General features: G+C 39.9%; 1 protein-coding gene across 2 annotated transcripts in view; it reads left to right on the forward strand.

Annotated features, from left to right (window-relative positions):
- tusc3 (tumor suppressor candidate 3) overlaps positions 1–22,368 on the forward strand; it is an 84,486-nt gene that overhangs the window by 60,335 nt on the left and 1,783 nt on the right. The window contains exons 7-9 of one of the 2 annotated variants that reach the window (XM_022201766.2): positions 3,959–4,022; positions 12,259–12,333; positions 21,485–21,575. In XM_022201766.2, the coding sequence (XP_022057458.1) occupies positions 3,959–4,022; positions 12,259–12,333; positions 21,485–21,575 (230 nt within the window). The remainder of the gene's footprint in view (positions 1–3,958; positions 4,023–12,258; positions 12,334–21,484; positions 21,576–22,368) is intronic. The other variant, XM_051945868.1, reaches the window with a different exon arrangement.

Genomic DNA, 22,368 nt, shown 5'->3' on the forward strand with positions numbered 1-22,368 from the left:
TTATTATTATTTTATTCTTCTTAGTATTATATCATAGTATTATTTTTAATATTATATTATAGGTTGTGCATCGCCCCCCACTCCTCACTGCTTGTTCGTCAAGTTTTATTCTTTATCTTTATTTGTTTGTTTATTTATTTTTTTTATTATTTTTTTATTTTTTATCTTTTTAAATTAGTATTATTTTTTGTTTTAGCTTTTTCTTGTTCCCTTCTTTCTCCTCACATATCAAGTCCCCGCCAGTCTACATTATTACTCATGGTCATTTAACTTACATCGAATCACTGAAACACAATTGCCACTTATTGACAAATGCAGGTTTTTTGTTTTTGTTTTGTTTGTTTGTTTGTTTGTTTTTTGTGCTGGATCTGTTTGTTTGAATTTGTCTACTTCTGTCTTTCTTTTTTTTTAAAATATATTTCCATTCATTGTATCTTCACTGTCTATATCACTGTTGTTGTTAGTGTTTGTCACACGGTTTCACAATAAAAAAGGAAAAAAAAAAAGAATTCTGTGTCAAGAAACTGAAGCATTTGTTTGTCAGTGTTGCACCAGAAAATACCCTTATCTTTTTAATCTTTTACTAAAATTGGAACTAAACTATCCTTTTATTATATTAGCACTATTATCATTTTATCATTTAAATGATCCTGTTTATGATTTGAAGAGAATTTCCTTGACACCATGGAGCTGCACTTGCCATCTCTCATGTAGTGAATAAGAATGCAAGCATCAAGCTCTCATTGATTTCTAAATAAAGCACAGTCAAAACAAGTCTTTTCCATTGTACTCAAAAAGGAGCCTTGGTTTGTTCATCAATAACGAAAGCATCTTGATAACAATTTTGAAAACCCGGGCTAATGCGGAATAAGAGGTTTTTGTTGAAAACAAAAGGATCGGTTTCAGCCTTGAACCTTTGTCATCTTTTGTCTGCTTTCAAGTGCAGAACTTCTTCATTCCTCTCCACTGAAGCAAGAAAAGCTGTCCACCCTTTACTCCACCTCCTTTGTCATCTTCTATTCATCTTTCTATGCTTATCCTTGTATGATACTGAAAGAAATGAACACTATGCCAGTCAAGTAGAAAGGCAGACGCCAGATGTACCTTAAGCCTAGATGCTAATAATCTGCAAGCGTTCAACAATATGAAGCACATTGAAAGACTTCTTTCTACCGCTCTTCTTTTGTTTGTCAAACTTCCACAAGACTTTCACTTTGTCCGCCTCTCTGCCTCTCCTCATCACGTTACCAGTGGAACTTGCTTGTGCAGAGTTTGAGTCTAAAGCATTCTAGTATGTGAAAGATTGTCTTTAGAGAATATCAACAGAGTATGCTCTCTAGTTGCATCATCAGTTCCTGCAAAAAAAAAAAAAAGAGGTTGAGAATCCTCAAGGTTAGAGTATCAAGGAATGCATTTATTCTGTGTCAATGCTTCTCATCATGTTTTTCTTACCTTGCTGTCTTGTAGTTCTCCTAAAGATAGTTGTTCTAGGAGAAGGGGATTTTGTTTTACTAAGATTCATAGCTGTACTGGCTACAGACAGGCAATATTGTAAATGACTTGGGATGCTTGTGAACAAAATTAGATGCACCCTCACCAGGAACCTCAATGAACCTCACTAGTCGCTGCCGTCTCTCTACTCATTCCTTCGAACATCGCCTCATGTCAACAACTGCAGACTGAGCTTGATATAGTTTTTTTGTTCATTTCAGCAAACAAATTCACACGGATAACAACTAATACCTCAGAATGAGAGTTATCATTCCTGGCGCCGTACAGAGACTTTTTTTTGTATTTTTACCCTAAATCTTTCTTGCCTCTTTCTGTCAACTATGAATGTTCAAAGTCCGATTCACCAAACACGTGAGTGCAAAAAATTGATGAATTGCTGTTGAGGAGGTACATGATGATGAGATCTGTGGATTTGCTTAATGTCATTATTTAATTAGAGTTTTCTTTTATCAATGTAAAGAAAGCCAGACTATATATACGTAGGTCATGACAGGCCTTGACCACTCATGAATCAGACTTGCACTTGTACATTGTACTAAGTAAATAAGTAAAATTTTAGTGATTTTTTTTTTTTTTTTTAAATCAGGCCCATTGCACACCGCAGAATAGCAAAAAGGGGAAAAAAAGGTTGCACCTTCAGCAGGAGCCTCTCCCTTCTTGTTTGACCACTTGCATTTCCCTGGTGTCTGCTCTCAGACCGGCTTTTTGGGAACTGGCTACCAACCAAAGATGACAATCGACAGAGTGTGACTGCAGCAATACTAAGTTGATGTTGAATAAATGTGACTGTCCAAATAAAATTTTGAGATTCTTTATTTTACTGACTTTGTGTGCTATTTTTGCATTTGGAAGTAGCACTAATCTAGCTTTTACAAAAGGCCACGCAAAATTGGGAAGTTTACCGATGACAGTCTACATTGGAGGTTAAGCTGTGAAAGTGTGTTAACTTCTGTGTGTGTTAGTATTCTGTCGGTTGACCTTCCTGCCCACTGAGTGAAAAATTGGAAGCTTATCTTCACACTTCATTGGATAATTCTTCATGACTTACAACACACATGCACAAACATTCATCCAGACTTAAGCTGGTCTGCAGACGTGTTTAAATGGCATGGTCATGTCAGACATACAGACAAAAGCATCTTCCAGCATTTGTATTGCCGTGTAGACCTTGGAGAAACATTTGCTGTACATTATGTTCTGATTCTTGTGTGTTTATTATAATAAAGCCAATGATAAGAATAAGTCAGAAAATCAATATTGTTTCATCTTTAACTGAGTCCAGATTTTCTTATGTCATAAAGACAGTTATTGTACTCACAATATGAAGAGCTATGTGGTGCCATTTAGGTTCATAAACCATATAAAGCTTCTTTCTTTGCATGGTACTCAATGGAGGTAAAAGTTAAGAAGGTCAAAAAGTTTTTGTTTCATTTTTATATTTTCCTTGTATTTCCTTTCTCTGTAACTTTATGAACAATATAGATCTTGGTCACAAAAGGTTAAATCTTCATATCCCAGTTCTTTATTCGTTTTTCCCAACTTTTCCCCTTCTTCATCATTTTCAAGTTAACCCTCTACGTCTGGACTACGAAGCCGCCAAAGGTCACAGTGGAGAATATTTTTTCGTGATTGCTTTTGCATTACCTCTTGCAATAACCTCTGATTTATCTGTAGGTGTCCATCGAGTTCAGTTTTAATGTCGATGTCAGCCAAGTTGAACATGCTTCAGATACGGAAAGAAGAAATGGCCTTTTACGTGATGCATTTTGTGGTGCAGGGCTTCGACAGCATACAGCTGCAACTGTTCTGTGGGTGAATGGGTGAAGCTGTGTCCATTTTGTTTCTGACTGCAGCTGCTCCTGTGAATATGGCCAACACATTACAGGAGTTTTTACAGCACAGTGGCTTCACTCCAGCGCTCGGCCAGCACATCCATGACTGCACACACACAACTGTTGCGTGAAGTCAGTACATCTTTTTAAAATGAATGTGTCACAGCTGTAATTGTGACAGCCAAAGCACAGTCGTGGCTGCAGCTGAAATCACAGTTACAGCTGCGTCATCCCAAGACTCATGTCATAATCAGAGCCAGTCTGTCTTGACAGCAGTGGTGAGAGACCCGGTGAGCCATTTTCTTTCAAAAAAATCTAAACGTACAGACTGCTGCCCGAACAACCCCAGCTGATGGTGAAACGAGTCTGACTTTAGTCCCTACCAGTGGCGGTCTATTACATAATCTGATACAGTATCATAACACAGTTCAGCCTTTCTCTATGAAATGCTGAGAAAATACAAAAAGTATTGCATAACACAAAAGTAGTCCCACTCTGACCCTTTGCTCCTCCGTTTTAGCAATTTCACAGAGTATATAACTGGCTGAGTTGTCAGTTGGAAAAGAACAATGCCAAACTAATGTGCCTGTTTCTTTCTCTCGTCTTTCTCACAGAGTTATATTCACGGCAGCAGCCAGGCTCAGTTTGTGGCGGAGTCTCACATCATCCTCCTTCTGAGTATCCTTTCATCAACTTGTTTGTGTTTTCATGTGCCGCAAAATGCTAATCATCCAGAGCAATTGAACTCACTATGAAGTGTCCAACCTGCTCATCTTGGCAACAAATTCCTTTAATTCACCATTTGCCTGACACACACACATTGAAGTCCACCTTTATTATGTCTAGAACAGCATCCAGTTTTGCTTTTATTCTACATTATTTACCCAACACGAAGGTGTTGTCATCCCTGTGCATTCTGGATAAGGAGGCTGCCTGTTGGACTGAACAAATAGACACTACAAACAGAAGAGATTGTCCTCTTTTAGCTTCTCCTCCTTGTCTGATTTGTGCCAAATTCAACCCCTCGTGATGGGTTCTGCCTGTGTGTGTGTTTGTTTGTGGACTTATTTGGCAGGCTAGATGTTCCTGTTTGTATTTGTCTGCTTCTCTGTCTGCTTGTGTGCCCCATGTGTACTTGCACTGGTGCCTTTGTATGTGTGTGGGTAATGATACTGTTCATTCTTAGCTGTTGTATTCATCCTGATAGGAAATAGGGGGTCCAAGGTCGCACCTGCTGCAGAGCAATATTTGTTTGTCCATGCTCACACTGTTTAGTTTTTTTTATTTTTTATTGCCCATCTGATTACATCTAAATGCAGCACACACACCTGCTGAAATGTTCTACCCCCGTTGTTAGGTGATGTAAACACATTTTTTGCGCATCACTGAGGCAGTTTCCGCATAGATGCAACCTTGTTTAGTTCCTAGCACAGTTCCTGACATGCACAGGCAGTTACAGCCGGATCATCTTACTAAATTCGATTGATCTATCTTTCACAGGCATGTCAATCAATTACCAAATTGCTGTTTATCAATTATTGTGTGATTGTTTCTTGTGGCATGAGTTGTTCTTTCCATTGCAATCAAACTGAACAGGATCAGGGAATTCTTGGGCGTAAATCCCTTCTGATGAAGACAGGGTGGAAATTATCACCCTGCAGCCACTCTCTCTGAAGTATTTCTAAATTCCTTCAACGAGTTAATTGCTGAGCTTTTATTGAACCATGGTATGTTTGAGGTAATCTGCTTCACATGTTCCTAATGAAAATAAAAACTAGATAAAACAATTCAGATATATACTTAGAATAAGAAAGACTAGTTTAAAATTGAATGTAAGCAATGTCTATAAATCTCACTCCATCAATAGCCAGACTGAAAGGTTTAAGATTTGAGATTTGAACACTTAGAACTGCTCTCATGTCCTCAAACAGACTGTTCTAACAGCTTGGAGCAGACAAGCTTAAAAACTGCCTCTCTGAAGGTTTCAGCTGAACACACTGGATCCTAAACTATGAAATTCTGTAAAAACAAAAACAAAAAAATCCAATTAGCATGTACATTGATGGGCTGCCAATGTAAGGACTTGAAAGAAAGTGTAATGTTTTCAACTTTTTCCTTCTTGGTTGGCACTCTGACAGCAAAGGTCTGAATCTGCTGTGGGTAATTTTCTAACATTTTAGTGTTGAACAGATAGCAGAGAATTTCAGTAGTGAAGTCCTGCTTGATATAAAAGTGTGCGTCAGTTTCTCTGTGTCACTCAGAGAAAGAAATGGTTGCAGTTTGGTAACATTCTTTCAGATTGTAAAAGGCAGATTTCGAAACTCCAGACACTTATATCTAAAACACATTTAAAAATGGAACCAGATGGTTCCTTATCATCAAAAAGCATAATAATTTAAAGTTGTGTCTCATCAGCATAGCTATAGAAAGTGATGCTGTGTCACCTGATGATGTGTCAATGGGGTACCATGTATAGATTAAAAAGAAGTGATGCTAAAAGCAGTGTACAGGGAGGTTTACAAGCAGTTATCATTTGCAGGTTAGTTACAAATAGTTAACTGATTGCACACTAGTTTTTGTAAAATTTTATTTAAAAAAAATGAAAGACTGAAGATAGTCTGTAGTTGGTGGGTATCAAGGGATCAAGACCTTTTTTAACAGAAAGCTTCACAAGTGCTGCATACTTCTTGTTGCATTGATGTATTAAAATTCATAGTTGCTCACAGAATTAAAAACGTCTTGTTTTAAGGAGGTAAGGATTCGGTCAAGGGTGCAAGTGGAGGACTTCAGTATTACTGTCACTTCTCTGAGCATTTTGGCATGAGCCAGGCTAACACTGTCCAGTAGTGCCTCACACTATTTGTTGGGTGTTTCAGCTCTGAGGGCATTGTGGGGTTGATAGATACTAGACCTGATGTTGGCTGTCTTCTCTTTGAAGTAGTGCACAAATCACATTTAGAGGCACTGAGATGATTGCTATAGTCTGTAATAGGGCTAATAAGATGACTAAAAGTGGTTAAAGACACTCTGCTCTGAGGTTGCTTATGTAAATTTTTAAGTTAGAAAAATAGAAATTCCCCTTGGCCCAAACTGCTTTATTAGTAATACTTTATACAAATATGTTTTTAATTAGTTTTTTTATTGATAGAATGTTTTAATAGAAATGTAAAATTTGTGCTATTTGCATTCTGCTATACAACAGTTCCTCTTTCAGTTAGTGTTTTCATGATTTTGTAATTTATTTTTTTTTTGCCTTTTTCTTAAGCTGTACAACAGTATTAAGGGTTGAAATCATTGTATTGTCAGTACAGGAGGGAGTCGAAATAATCAGATTTCTGCCTAAGAAAATTTGAGGTAACCGCAAGGGTAAAAATGTGCTTTTATACTATTTTTCTCTAAAGAAATTGGTGTGTGGAATGTGAAAAAAAAATCTTTAGATAAATACATAGTTGTGGTCATAAAGGGCAAATCAGCAAAATAAAAACATTCATGTTCAGCCTATTTGAAATGACAAAGTCCCATTGTGAGTTGGTTTAATTAACATGCTGTTTACATTCCATATCCTCTAATAAAATTAACAAAGGCGTTGACTTTATTATCTGTCTTCATTACCAGTATGTGTATTAAAATTACCAATTCATACTAGACCTTCAGATCGAGTGTGAATACATGGCAGAAATTCGGAGAACTCAACTATTGAAATAGTAGGCAGAGGGTTGGCCTTCTATAGATTGTTGCTGTCAGTTGCGGGGGCTGACAGATGAAGGTGACAGCATTATACTATAAAAATGCCCCAAGGTCAGTGTATCTATCCTTTTAATATCCGTGAGTTTAGCAACTGTTCTCCCACCTACACTGATAGGTGGAATTGTAATCATGACGAGTATCACACTGCAGCAACCACCCAAACTGCCATCCTCCATGGTTCACTTCCATCACTGTATGTGAATATATTTCTTGTGTTAGTGTGACACCAGCGCATCATGTCTTTTACCATATCATCAAGAGGATGCCTTCGTTTCTGTTCCGTATCCTCCCATGTGGCAGTCTTTGTTTGTGTACCCCATCAGGTTTTGTTCAGTTATGTGAATTTGTATGCAGAGCATGCTGAGGAGAGTTAGTAATTAGACACTAAGCTATGTGAGGCTATGCTTGCAGTGATTTCAGAACAGCTCAGGTGTTGAATATTCTGTAAGATATAGATGTTTGCATCATTGTATGGCTTGTTCATAAACATTTAGTATCTCAAGTCTTACCTAAAAAACTGTAGTCAAATAAGCAGTATCATTTTCATCTTTGTGACAATTACTTTTAGTCTCCTCATCAACAAGACACTGCATTAGCTCATTTAAGATTGAATTCTTTTATCTTTCTGAAACTGTTTTCTATTGTCTTGTCTCAAGGTTTATATGTCAAGAAAAGGGGCCAGGGGGAGGGGGAGAGGAGGGCGGCTCCCGGCACCCACACCCGGGCAGAGAGCAAACAGACAAGGAGACGAAGCTGAGATAAACAGTAGTTTAATAAACGGAATAAACTCAGGATTCAGTGACAAAAAGGGGGAGGTGATGGGGTGGGGATGACGGTACTGGGAACCAGCGGTCCATCCAACGTCCAGGGTGGTGTTGGTCGGCGGCAGAGAGCGGGCCGGAGGTTCTGGTTCCAGGAGGGGGGAGAACTGGCCGGGTGGTCTGGGTGATAGTAGGACCACGGGTCGGGTAAAACGGGGGTCTTCCAAGATCATGGGAATAATCCAGACGGAGATGCGCATGGAGCGGGGGAGTTTGAGGCCGACTGCACAGGGATTAATTATTGACTCGATCTCAAAGAGTCCAATGTAGCGGGGTGCCAGCTTCTTTGAGGGGACCCGGAGCGGGAGATCCTTTGGGCGGAGTCAAACCCGTTGTCCGGGAGCATATATTGGAGCCTCAAAACGGTGGCGGTTGGCCTGAAGCCCGGAGCAGGGCGGGAATGGCATGGCGCCTGGTATGAGATGGGCGGCTACAGAGGGAACGGCGATTTCCTCTTCAAGCTCCGGGAACAGAGGGGGCTGGTACCCGAGCACACAGTGAAAGGGGGACAGACCAGTGGAGGCGTTGGGGAGCGTGTTGTGTGCGTACTCCACCCAGGTGAGTTGGGAGCTCCAGCAACTAGGGTTCTCAGATATTATGCATCGGAGGGCAGCTTTCATCTCTTGGTTCAGCCTCTCCGTCTGGCCCTTATTCTGAGGCTCCGGTATCCGAGGCGTCCACCTCCAGGATAAATTGCAGGCTAAGGTCCGGTTTCACAGAAATGGGGGCGGAGGGGGAGCGGTTCTGTGAAGCGGTTCTTCAGCTCTGCGAAAGCCGTCTCCGCCTCCGGGGTCTGGTCTTTGTCAAAGACCGGTGTGAGGTCACGGTATTCAGGGGGCAACCTGGACAGATCTATGGGCTTAGGCGGAGCAGCTGGAGTCGGGTTACCGGGGGGTGGAGCTATGGCACTTTGGACTCCACGTCACAATCCTCCCATGGGACCAGTCAATATGTGGGTTATGAAGCTGGAGCCAGGGGTAACCCAGGACAAGGGGAGTGTGGAGGTTCAGGAGGAGGCAGAGGGACAGCCACTCCTGATGGTTACCCGATAGCAGGATGGGGGCGGTCCAGAGGTGGACCTGGGCCAACTGCCGACTATTCAGGGCCCGTGCGAACAGGGGTTGGGGAGTGGCTCCGTGGGGATTTCCATCTGGATGACCAATGATGAAGCTCCCCTCTGCCCCAGAGTCCACGAGGACGGAGATGGTGAGCTGTTAGTCCCCCCAGGATAGAGTAGTGGGGACTCGTAGCTGTAGAAGGGAGGAGGAAACCAAGGTTTGGCTCAGCAGGATTCCACCAGTCACTAGTGAGCCGGAGCTTTCCCCAGCTTGGCCGGGCAGCCTGCCGCATAGTGACCGGCCTCTCCGCAGTAGAGGCAGGCATTCCTCAGACGGCGCTCCGTCTTCTCCTCCTCGAAGAGGCGGGCCGGTCAAGCTGCATCGGTTCCTCCTCAGATGGTACTGGAATGTGAGACATATCTATGGGAGACGCCAGTGTTTACAAACAGTGACGTCACGAAGTCACGTGATTACCGCGCTGGTTGGCAAAAGGAACCAGAGGAACAATGGCTGATGCGAACTATCCTTCCGTGAAATTGTCCGATTATGCTCAATCCTTATCACCTGAGGCCCGACAAATATACGTGAGTAAGCTGAGATATCAGAGAAACAGTAAAACCTTGCCAGATCCCTACAATTTGAAGACTGTATGGGTTGACGATCCTTCATTGTGGCCGGACATTTCCTTCACCGACATTTATTTTTACTTGATTGACACCGCTGGGCAGTTCGCCCACCCAAAAATATATAATTATGAATTAAAAATAATATATCTTCTGTTAATCTTCAACAAGATGTCAAAGAAACGTCAATACGTTGCTGTATTTTTTGTCTGCAGTATGGCTTCTATGTAACAGTAACAGACCCACAGCATTTTTTAATTCTAAAAAAACGATCGCTAGACGCATACAGAAACAAATGTGGTTACAAATAGGAGGCTGCTGGCTTAAGGAGATGTTACTGAATATACTTCAATCAACTTTAGTATACTTTCATCGCCTAAAAACCGATCGGTAACACATGACAACACTGAACCAAACCGAAAGTGTAGAGATCGCTTCACGCGAAGGATGCGACACTAAATCAATATCTTTTGGTAAATAAGCTCAAAGTTGGACATACTAAACATGCTAAACTGTTGAATAGTTTACCTGAAGAAAAGTGGGAGCCACAAACACGATCTCTGCTGCTTACTGGGGTACAATTTTTCCTGTTGATGGCTGAAGCCACCGCCATCTTCTCTCTCCTGACATCGGTATTCGGTGAAATTCCAAGCCCGATCCCTTCTCAAAACGCTTCGTACAACCAACAACTACACACGATATTACCATTGTGGTAAATACATGTGCAATTTCATTCATGGAAAGCGATAACTTTACGTATTTGTTTCAAACCCGATACCGTTCTCGTAGCAAGCCGTTATGTTACTGCCAGTTCTTGCCAACCAGTAGCAGTCTTGTACCACGTGACCATAGCAAATGACGACACGCTGGCATCTCCCATAGTGTGAGAGGGTGACGGAGGTCGGACCAGGGGAGGTGGGCAGAGAAGTGGGTTGGATCCCGGACTGAGGCTCCGCGGGCAGGGACGTGACTGGGTCGGGGGCGTGACTGGGAGGACTGGAGGGCTCGGAAACCTTTCCCCCGGCGGCATTCTCTGATGCGGTTGTCCAGGCGTATGACCAGGTCGATCAGTGCCTCCAGGCTGGAAGGTCAGGTTGTCGCTGAGGCAGTGACGGAGGACGGGGCCCTGACATTATGCATAATTTTCTAGTGAAGCACAGATCATGACCATTCAATAACAAATGCCATATGTCTTTTCAGAACAGATTTTAACTCTTGTTTATTTGATGTTTTAAAAGAATAGTTAACACAGTTCTGTTTTTGCTTTTTGGCAATTGATTTTGCATATATTTTTCCAGGCAGGGTTTTCATGGCCACACAGCTTCAGGCATAAACAAAATACAGTCAGGACTTGTATAACAGGGAGACATCAGGCAAACATAATGGAGGGTGAACAGCCACATAACATATGTTCCAACTATTGACTGTTCATACCACATTTACTTAATGAAATTAACTCCAAATAACTAAAAAATATGAAATTTCTTTAATGTTAAAAATTTCATATCAATATTCAAAACATATCACATTGTTGTATGCAAAACCCCTGATGGTAGAACATGTACCTTGTACATGCAGCAGTAAAGAAATAAAAAACTTTTTTTTCTTTTTACACTTAAGAGGTTTTCTGTGTATAATTGACCAAGAAATAGCAATTCCTTATGATGTCCCTGAAATAATAATAAATTAATAATTTAATATTAATATTAAAAGATGGCAACAGGGGGGAAAGATTAAATAAAAAACTAAATTTAAGTTTCTTTAGCCTACTGAAAGTGTGTGTGTGTGTGTGTGTGTGTGTGTGTGTGTGTGTGTGTGTGTGTGTGTGTGTGTGTGTGTGTGTGTGTGTGTGTGTGTGTGTGTGTGTGTGTGTGTGTGTGTGTGTGTGTGTGTGTGTGTGTTTATTTTGCATTTAAAAATATAATTGAATTTGAAATCTGAAGATTTTCTTACCCAGGGTAAGAAACCTCTGATTTGATTCAATAGTTTCAATAAAAATGTTGGAAGCTTTCAGTTACAATGTAAAGCCACATGGTCTCTTGCCCTTGAACAAAAAATAGCCCATTTTCTGTCATATTCAATACAACCTTGCTCCTTTTAGAAATCTCAGGAAAGAGTAAGCTCCCTTTTTATTGTCTTTTAGTTTTCCATTAGAATATATAACACCACATGACCATGAGAAAACAGACCACCACCGAGGCCCAATAGTCCACTCTTCTAAACAGTTCAAATCTGCACCGAAATATTAGTTTCTTCTTGTGCCCAGGCACCAACTCTTCACCAAGTTTCATTGAAGTCAGCCTTTTTTTCCCCTAAGCATGTGGACAGACAAACACAGAGACAAAAACAAAATGACACTGAAAGTATAACCTCCTTGGGGAATGGAACATTGCAATTCACCATCACCTACGGTCCACAAAATTACCATTTTTATTAACTTCTGACACAATCTCAAGAAAGTCTGAAGGTTATGCATTTTTATCAAACTTATTTTATGATAATTGTACTCGATTGCTTAATATTTACATGTGTTCTTTACTGTTGCTAATCTTTTTGAGTGGTGCTAGGCATATGTAAGTGCAAAGTCGTGTCCAGTTTTTCCGGGGTCAGTGTGTACTCATCTTTTGTATGCAAGCGTGCAGTTTCCTTGACAACCTTGTCCCAGATGCTGCAATTACCATGGGGATGGTGCTGCTCAATGAAGCTGCCACTTCCAAGGGAGATGTTGGCAAAAGGAGAAGTAAGTGGGGATTTTTTTTTCTTTTTTGTAGCTTCTTTTCTTTATATTGACATTTTTTATTATTTCTGTAGCCCCATTACCTCATTTTTTAGCATTCTAAGTGAATCACTTGTCAGAAGTGTGAGCAAGATGTGTGTTTGAGTGCAATAGTGTAGATGTTGGCAACACGATGTAACTTGCAGGTGAATGATTTATTCTTGCCACACCTTGCATGCATTCAAATCTGTTTTAAGGTAACAGTAGTACTAAAGAACTTATTATTCTTGTCGCAGAAACAATATATCCTCTAAACCATTAACGGTTACAGACTCACAGAGTAATGAGATGTGTTGTCATTGTAACTAAGGATAAAAACCAAAGCAGCAGTGAAAAGTTAAACATTGTAATGAGGTAAACAATGTACACCGATATGGTTTGGCTGAAAATACGTCAACTAATTAAAATGTCTTGTGGTGAAAGGCATGCCACAAATTCCGGCAATAACAATACATTATTTTGACTGTCAGACTTGAAGAGTGCTGTGAGGATTCTCCTTCCTTAAAATTGGACTTACACTCATCAACTGTGTAAGCTCTTATTTGTTTATGAGGCATCCTTCTTCCACTCTATCACTGGAAAACAGCATTTCATTGCTTGGCTTCCCAAACACTCCGGGCTTCACTGTTTAGGACAAATGCCTTTTGTAGACATCTGTTATGCTTAATTGAGGCTGTGTTTTATCAGAGTACATGTGCTATTACTTGTCCATGCTCTAACTTACAACATGGCATTGCAACAGTAGGCACTTTAGGGCATGATTCAGTTTAAGAACACCGAGTCATACTTTAAGATGTAGTGTCTGTATGGATATGGAAACTTATAGAGAAATTACACTTTTTTCAGTTGTGATCTCTCTATTTTTCTACCCACTGCAAATACACTCGAATGTGCACAAGGAAGAAAGCAAAACTACCCTAATAAAAATGCACGTTATGTGTTTTTTCAAGTGTAATGGAAAATAAACCTTGGGAAGTCGTTCCACACATACACCTGCTCACAATTCATAAATGAACAATTATCTCTGTACTGTCATTAGTGTGACATGTATTTGCATAACTGTCAATTAGCTGGAGCAGCCATGAAAGTGGGAAGTGCTTATTTTACTCTCAAGATAATCACTGAAATGACCCCTCACCTGCCCCATAACTGCCACTGAATGCACAACCACAGTACTTAGAGATGCCAGAGGAAAGCTTGATTAACTTCGGCGTGCTACCACTTTTCCTTATTTCCTCTATGATATACCTTTACCTAACTGTACTTGAGCCGTTGCTAATAAACTTTAAAAGGTAGAATTATGTGGCTTCTTTAGAATGAACCTGATTGAACCAAAGTTATACTTATCCATAAACACTACATGCACAGAAACTGCAAATGGAATCCAGCTGGGTCTGTGTACTTTCTGTCCAATAAACAGCAAAAAATGCGCAGGCAAGGAATAATGATAATTACTCAGTTTGCAGTCACAATCTGCTTGAAATTAACATCTGATTTACTACAACAGCAAATAATTATGCAGCCACCAACTACACAATTTGCAAGGGGAGGAGAATTTCATGGCACGGTTCAGTTATGACCGGCAAGCTCAGGAAATCTGAACTCAAGGACTTTTAAAATTAATGCTGTGGGAAATATTATACTGAAATCTTATGTTAAAATTTAATTATTCAGGAAAATTAATTTAACTATAATGTTGAATAAATTGAAATCACGTAAAATCGTATTCAGAACAAATCAAAAGTACAAATCATTACAACCAGCAATGGGCCATATCCATAGAGAGCACGGGCAATACCAGAGCAGGTGGAAGAAATAATAAATATGACGGATTTCACTCTCAATTCCCAAAGTCACTATTGATGAATGCATATTATTAAAAGCCCCGTCAGACAGGTAAAATTCCAACGGTGCAGCTAAAGCTCTGGTGGCATCTTTATATTCATTCATCCGTGTCCTCTCATCATCAAGAAGTATGCATAAGTTTAGTCCCTGCTCATTTTCTGTCCTAAATGATGTAAAAACCATTATACACACATTTAGTAAAATCAACTAAAGTTTATTGTTAGCACAGATAAATTCAACCTTTTTATTATTGTTATTCTATTTTCAGACCGCTTCAGAAACATGAGTTGTTCTAATTTTACGTCTATAATTTCCCTCAACAAAAAGATCTTTTTTGTAGTTTGAAGAATCCATTCGTGATCAAACTTGCTCTCTTAAATACATGTTACATTAAGTTTTAATTGTGTCCTTACATAATAATGAAAACATTATACTACTACTATAGTTGTTATTTAACAAGTAACTGAGAGCCTCCTCATTAGTTGCTGTTGTGCTAACTTTTATGCTATAAACATCTCCAGCTGTGAATTCTCCAGATTTTCTTGCTGAATGGGGAACAGACTCATTCAATTTGCAATTTGTAAAAAAAAACAGCAAACTTTGTAACATTTATCCACATGAATGTGCGATTAATCCAACTTAGTATTTAAATTCTAAGTGAAACATACCTGCCCTTTTGTTTCATTGTAGCAGAGGTTGATCACATTTCTTGTGCCTACTAATAAAGCTCTGCAAATTTACTGCTGTGGAGAGAAGGAGAATTGTCCACACAAAACAGACCCTCTTGAAAACCTAACACAAAGCATATTCAGCTGCACTAACAGTAAAGTCTGAATATGGTCAAATCAATGATTACACTCAAGGCGGGTCTTTAGTCTTGTTTGATGACAATCAAACCTTTGGGCCAGTATGTCTGTAAGTTCAGATTGAAACTAAGACCACCCAAGCATGGACAGTCCTTATAAGCCAATGAAGTATAACGAAAACTGCATGTTTATATATTTTGGAAATATTTGTTCAAATTGTTGCCCACACCCAGTTTAATCATTTGTCTACCAAAAAACCTTCAAAGAGTGAGCATGATGACACTTAAAAAGAAGTTCCTCTTGGCCTGCTGAGAAGAGCTTCTCAATGAGGACTTATTATAAATGGAGCAAATTGAGTTTATAGACTGGGTAGCAAAGTAAGCAGACTTATGTCATTTAAATATATGCCACATTTTGAACAGTTACTATCATAACACAAAACCCACTAAACACAAAACAAAGTCAAGCAACAGTGAAGATAATGGATAATGAACTGTGTCATTACTGACAGAAATGTATGGAATATTGTTCCAAAGTATAAAAAACTATCTGAAAGCAGCTGGTAATAGCAATAATTATCTCAAATTTGCGGACAAAGCCAGTATAAATTCTGTCATGAAAAGCAAGATTATGACTAGCATGTGCTTGGAGTTGTGGCTGTCTGAAAATATACTATACAGTCGCACAGGCCTGTTCTCAGAGGAAATCGGAGTTTGGGCCTGCAGATGCTCGTTGGGGAGCTGGTGAACAGGGTGGAGAACTTGGTGGTGGTCAGCAAACAAAGTCTAAGATCCCTTCAGGGTCTTTTACAGGGAGAGGTTTCTTTATTTTACTCGGCATCTTGGCAAAGAGGAAATCTTTTCACCAAGGGAATGAGTGTGCCACTTTTGGATGGTTTCACATTCAAATCCCTGATGAGAAGCTGTCAGAGAGTCCCTTTTTCCTGTTTCCGTTTCTAGCAACTGGATTCTAATTATGGATGTATCTGATGTCCCTGCAAAGATACTGACACCAAGAACCATTGGTGTACCTTAAACCTGTACTGATACATATATTTATAAATGACTGGGGTGTGCTGTCCTACTGGTATTATCAGATTTCTTTAACTTCACATTTATAGAGCTCTATTCCATTGTGGTTGGGAGATGGGAGAGAGCATTTACACATAAATTGTTCCCTAGAATAGGCAGTGGTGGCTCTTGCCTTCCAAATAGTGTATGGTAGTGGTGTATCTTATCTATGTGCCTTGTGATGAATGCACAAATATACTGTATTTTATGTTTCATTTTTACAGAAGAAAAGCTTTCATGTTGAGGATTTGTTTCTCCTTGAATTTATGATAGCTCAGGGAAACATTTTAAACAGGACTGGTCCAAAATTGTTTCCTTTTCTCAAATCATCTTTTTGTCAAAAATAGATGTTGGAGAAATGGGATTATCTTTTAATCTGGGTTGTCAAAAATGACAGATATTCAGTGAATTGTGCATATTGAATTTCTGGCTGATCAGCGCAAGCCTCCAAACAGTCCTTAATAGTATACCAGAGTTTCAGCTCAATCTCTAGATTATCACAGGGGGTGATGGATATTAGATGACCTGTACTGGTAATTACCTCAAACACAGTTACAACCACAAGTGGAATTTAATTAAGACTCTGTGGGATGAAAAAAACAACTCAAAAAGAGTTTCACTTGCTTTCATGAGGCCACACACTTTACAGCATCTCTCTAAAAAATCTTAAGGCAAGACTATCACCCATGAGTTCTCCTTGAGACGTTAAAGCTTGGCAATTAAAATGATAATGACTGTCTAAGTACAAGACCTGTTCTCAGAATCAGACCAAATGAGCTCACGCACACCTACATACTTGCAAAATCACACATGCAGATGTGCGCACAGAATTATCACCTGTTTAATGCTGACATATCACGCACAGCGCCAAAGACTCTCCATGTTTCAGAATTTGAAACGGGTCTCTCGCATCCTATTTCTGCTTTTTTTTATCATGTCTTTCTTCATTTTACTCTTTTCTGTCTTCAACTAATTATATGCAGAAACTTTTGCTTTTTAGTTTATCGGCTACTTCACTTCAGCCTCCTTTTGTATAATTACTTCTTGTTAATTTCAACAAATTAAAGGTAACGTCATGCGGATTGCGTTGTACCACAGCACGAGCATGTTGATACTCGCACAGACCTATAACAGAACACATGCACAATTTCAACACATTCTAGCCTGGAAAACATAAACCATTTTATGTACTGCACGACACATACGCATATGTACTCACAAATTAAATAAGTGCATTATAAAGAAGCATAGAGAATGGTCGTCTGTCAGTAATAGAGAGAGGATTAGGCTGCGATGGTAGTGTAACCACTGGATGTGGGCCTTAAATCCCTGGCATATAGCTTCCATACTGCTGAGTGCAACTACAGGAAGTTTGCTGCTGCTGCCATGGGCATCTGAAATCACAGCAGCAAACACTTTATTTCTCAGCAATGAAGTTACTAAATATGTAAATGGAGTTAGAAACTTGCTACATATATAATATCAGTGGATGGGGATGTGAGCAAAAGTGATCAGCGGAAGAAAATAATAAAGTAGAGACAGCTTCAGATCAAGGTCACGACCCCAAAATGTCCACGTTGCTGGTGATGTGCTACAAGGTGCCAAATTTCAAGACAGTGAACACTGCTAAAATTAAGCTTAGTCACATTTGACAGTACGTTGGCTCATTTGCTCAGATTTGTCTAAATATAAGGCACTCGTCCCTTCTTTTCAGCACTGCAATCTTGGTGTCTTTGTGAGGTCACAAGGAGATATTTGGCATTTTGTAACACCAAATGTAAACAAAAATCTCCACAAGGCCCTTTAAAGGTATATATACAGGTTGTTATTTTGCCATCGTCGAGCTGTAAGTAGTTTTACAGCATTTGAGCAGAGTCACAGGTGCGCTGGAAGACCTTCAATTATTCGCACACTCTAAAGGAAAGCATACAGGGATGATTTTCATGTGAAATAAAACTTCTAAATTTGTCATTTTTATATACAGAAAGAAGTTTTTGGAGGATTAATGAATGACCAAAGAGGGACTTTAATGAAAAGCACAGTGTGTCCATCACATTGAACCGAGTCAAAATGAAATGGTGATAAAATAATTCATGAAAAAATACAGTTTGCTACTGATGGTGTGTTATTTCTTTTATTTCTTTTTTAAGAGATAATTTATCAATTCAATGTCTGAATGTGATTTAGGAGTCCTAGTTCTAAGGGTCTGCTGTTCATTATGCTGAATCACTGTTAGCTAACAGGCCATGCATTAATGTCGTGAAGGAAAAATTAGTTTTCACAGCATACACATGTTCAGATTTCATATTAAAAACACGCATACGGGGGGTTCTTCAGTCTGAGAGCACTAGTGAAGACACTTGTATTTTCTATTCCTTTGGGTTGGCATACTTTATTCATTATTAATGAAAATGTCTAATCAGCAGCTTGAGCAAAAAATGTAATACAGAAAAAAATAGTACAGGAAATTCTCAATGTCTTATCTATGTTCTGCCCCCCTTACGCTTGAATGACAGAAGTTTGAGTTGCACAGACTTAATAAATTTATGTAGACTGTCGTAGAACCCATAGATGCATGTTATTCAAGCGCAATTTTACAATGTTTTAGAGGAACTTCTTTTCATCACAATGTCTCTATAAATGTTCAAGGTCAGATGAGGGAAGTCCATGACAGTCACAACTTCTTGATCTTCTGTGTTCTTGCAAAGGTTTGAGGTGTGTTTGAGCTCATCATCTTCCTGCAAAATGAATCCTTCTCAAGATGCAGCAGATTTAATGTGTCTCTGAGGGGGAAAAATGCCAGTTCTCCTGGTTCAGGGTGGTGTCGATGCAGTACCAGCGTCCAACTTCAGCGTTGCAAACAATCCCAAGACTAGAATTTTCCTACCACTATGTTTCATTGTTGGTATGACAGACTTGTGTCATTCTCTCTTCTGCTCGTGTCCTTACATATACTCCTCTGTTACTGTCACTAATCTCTAACTTGGATACATCAGTAAATAAATATGTGGCCTCAGATTTTTGGACTCCACAACAATACGCAATGCACCCATGTTCTCATTTGCACATACAGTACATTATGCATGCCTCCTAAAGATCCTTTCATGTGATTACATATACAAATGTCAGTGTGTGCAAATCATATGTATACACTACATAAAGAATCAAGAAGTTACTATATTGAAGGCTATTTTTATTATTTCACTGTGGTAAATTTATCAAGCTGAAAGAAAAAAAGGGCAGCATGCTTCTTAGTCTCGGTTTGGTATGAAAACAATGACTTGTGGGTGATTTTACCCGCAGATTGAGTCACTTCATGTCATCTGCAGTCGGCTGCTAATTAAGGAATAAACCGAAAAGAACCACTTAGCACCACAATCTATTCATATTTGTCCTCCTAATGAGATAGGCTTACCTTAATGTGTTTATTGGCTTTTGCCTGCTTGGGAAATGTAAATGTATTTTTACCATGCCAATATATTGGGATATGAATTGAGCCAAGTCATACAGTCAAAAGAGGGATTACCACCTTTGTCACTGAGGGAAATCATTCGGCTTAAACAACTTGTCATTTTGCCAAGGTCATAAATCACTTAGCATATTAGCATACTCAGTGCGTGTGCACATGGGAGTGTCATTATCCACAGATGCATACTAAGATTTCTCAGTCATAATTGATGAGCTAAGGGAAATAACCCCCCCCCCCCCCCTACATTTAATGAAGATACACGGCTGTCTAATGCTCACACACTCAATAGGCACATATGTAGATGTGGCAAGCCAGGACACACGGGGGGCATTAGGGCTGTCTGTGGAGGCATGCTTTCAAATATGAATGATCCTCAGTTAAGCCACTCAGTCAAGAGTAACACAGGTTTGTGTTACAATACTTGTCGGGATACTGTCTGGAATTAGTTATCAGTGTAGCCTTTATTTTCACCCCCAATTCTGGCCTCTCACCTCTCAACACCTTTAGTGACAAAGTGTTTTAAACTATCTAAATGGGCTTTAGTGTTTGCGACAGTGTTCAGAAGCCACATATATGCACGCTGTATATTGGAGGGTGTATGTACGAGCGTCTGTGGTAAATGGATTAGGACTTGAATGTCATATCAATTGCTGTTTCTCTCTGTTACGCGCCCATTAACGCACACAAACACAGCTTTGTCACGGCGCAAACACTGAGATACTTTTGCTGAATTGTGAGTGTCTGATATGCATGGAAAGTGAAAGAATGAAAGGGGGACAGTTGTGTAGTAGCTGACACTGAGGAATGGCAGTGAGTGTAGTCTTACGCACGCATACATTACAGACCACACATTCATAGCCACACAGGACACACAAACCACCGGAGCCCGGTGCATATACACAAATTGACACTAAGAATCCATCTTACATTTTCCCAGCCAAATCTTTTGTTCTGACATCATCTCTCTCTCTCTCTCTCTCTCTCTCTCTCTCTCTCTCTCTCTCTCTCTCTCTCTCTCTCTTTTTCACACACACACACACACGGAGTGAGAACAAGAAGATATCTCACTATTTAGTCTCCAGGAGAGGTACTCATCCTAATCCCTGATTAACAATATCAGTCGGTGGTGACAGTTTAATTTAACACAGTGCTTCTCAAGGATTAGCCACTGCATGAGGGTGTGTGCATACACTCATACACCCACGCATGCAGACACACACACACAATTCCCATGCAGATTAAAGATCACACTTATGTATATTTTACTTTAGAATGGCCACTGAGGAAATAAGATGATAATAGCTTTAAACTTATTTTTCTGCAACACAGCGAGGCTGATAATGAGAAAGACGCAGCGGCACATACATTGAGGTATTGTGTAAATAAAGGTGAATATTAAAGGTGTTTTCATGACAAGCACCAGGCAATGTTTTACGTGTCCTTTATTTGAGCGTTTTAGCAAACGCTGCAATGCAGTATTGTTTCATGTCATCACTCAGGTGTGTGTATGCAGGCCTTTGTAGGTGCTTGCATATGTGTATTTTTGTGTGTCGAGGAAGTGAAGAGGATGCTTTCAGTGTCTAAACCTCGCAAGCACATTCAATTTGGACAGAGATCAAACACAGAGTTGCATCAGTGGTTATAATGTGCGTGGAATGATTGAAATGGATGCCTTTCGCCAGGATTCAAATATTCTTACAGGCCGTTGTCTGCTAATTATTATGCCTATATCAGCGTGTCTGCAGGCCCATCAGGGTTGGAAAAATATGTAAACCCAAAAGCATCAAATGGAATTATACTAACTTGAGGTTTAGAGATCGTCTTAGTGTTTCTGTTTTTTTTAACTTAATGTTGTGACACTGTCCTTCTTACCAGCAATGTTGCATAATACCATTCCTCGTGTGTATCTGTGTGTCTCTTTGCAGTCATCTGCCTGGTCGGCCTTGGCCTGGTGGTGTTTTTCTTCAGTTTCCTCCTCTCCATCTTCAGGTCCAAGTACCACGGATACCCCTATAGGTAATAGCAACCATCTGTTACCACTGTACAGAATCTGTCATCCCAGCATACTCGACAACTATTCAAATACAATATACAGGCGCATGGAGAATCTTAAAATCACTGAGGTTGACGTAAAATCACTGCAGAGTTATTGCAAACACAGTGCAAAAATCCAGGCCAAAACAGCACCCATCCATTCCCATTATTCCTTTGATTTAATGACAGCTGCTCGATTGGAAACACTCCCTCCAAAATGTACAAGACACAGAGCCAAAGTCCTTCCTCCAGAGAATAGTCGTACAGCTACTTGAAGCCTGACTTTGTCGGCTCGTAGTGTTTTTGCAGTATATGCAATGTACGCTCCCTTATTTTCCCAGTGCAGTCCTTGTCATTAGAAATCATGGAGGCCATCATGGATCTGTTCTAAAGGGTTTCATGCAGTAAATGTGCTTGGACACTGAAACTCTTTAGCTTAGTGAGCCTGAACAGCAGCAATTTTGTCCCACTTTGAACTAAAGGTCACCACTACATAAAAAAAGATTTAATGCGTGACAGCAAACATCCCACAAGTCTGAAGAGTCTGGGTCCAATTCATCGCCACTTGAACAGCAGTAGGATATTTTGTGTACAGCTCCTGAAAGCTCAGCTGCAGAAGCTCACCTGTGGAGCTGAAAAAGACTCCGGACGTCGAGGGCACTTCACCAGTTCAGATAATTTATCATCATGGGGGCTTGAGCCCTGTTGTGGCCTTTAGATGAAATAGGACCAAATTGTAGTGTTCCAGTTCAGTGGAGGGGTTTAAAATCCAATA

The sequence above is a fragment of the Acanthochromis polyacanthus genome, chromosome 3 (assembly GCF_021347895.1).
Source record: "Acanthochromis polyacanthus isolate Apoly-LR-REF ecotype Palm Island chromosome 3, KAUST_Apoly_ChrSc, whole genome shotgun sequence".
Classification (NCBI taxonomy): Eukaryota; Metazoa; Chordata; class Actinopteri; family Pomacentridae; genus Acanthochromis; species Acanthochromis polyacanthus.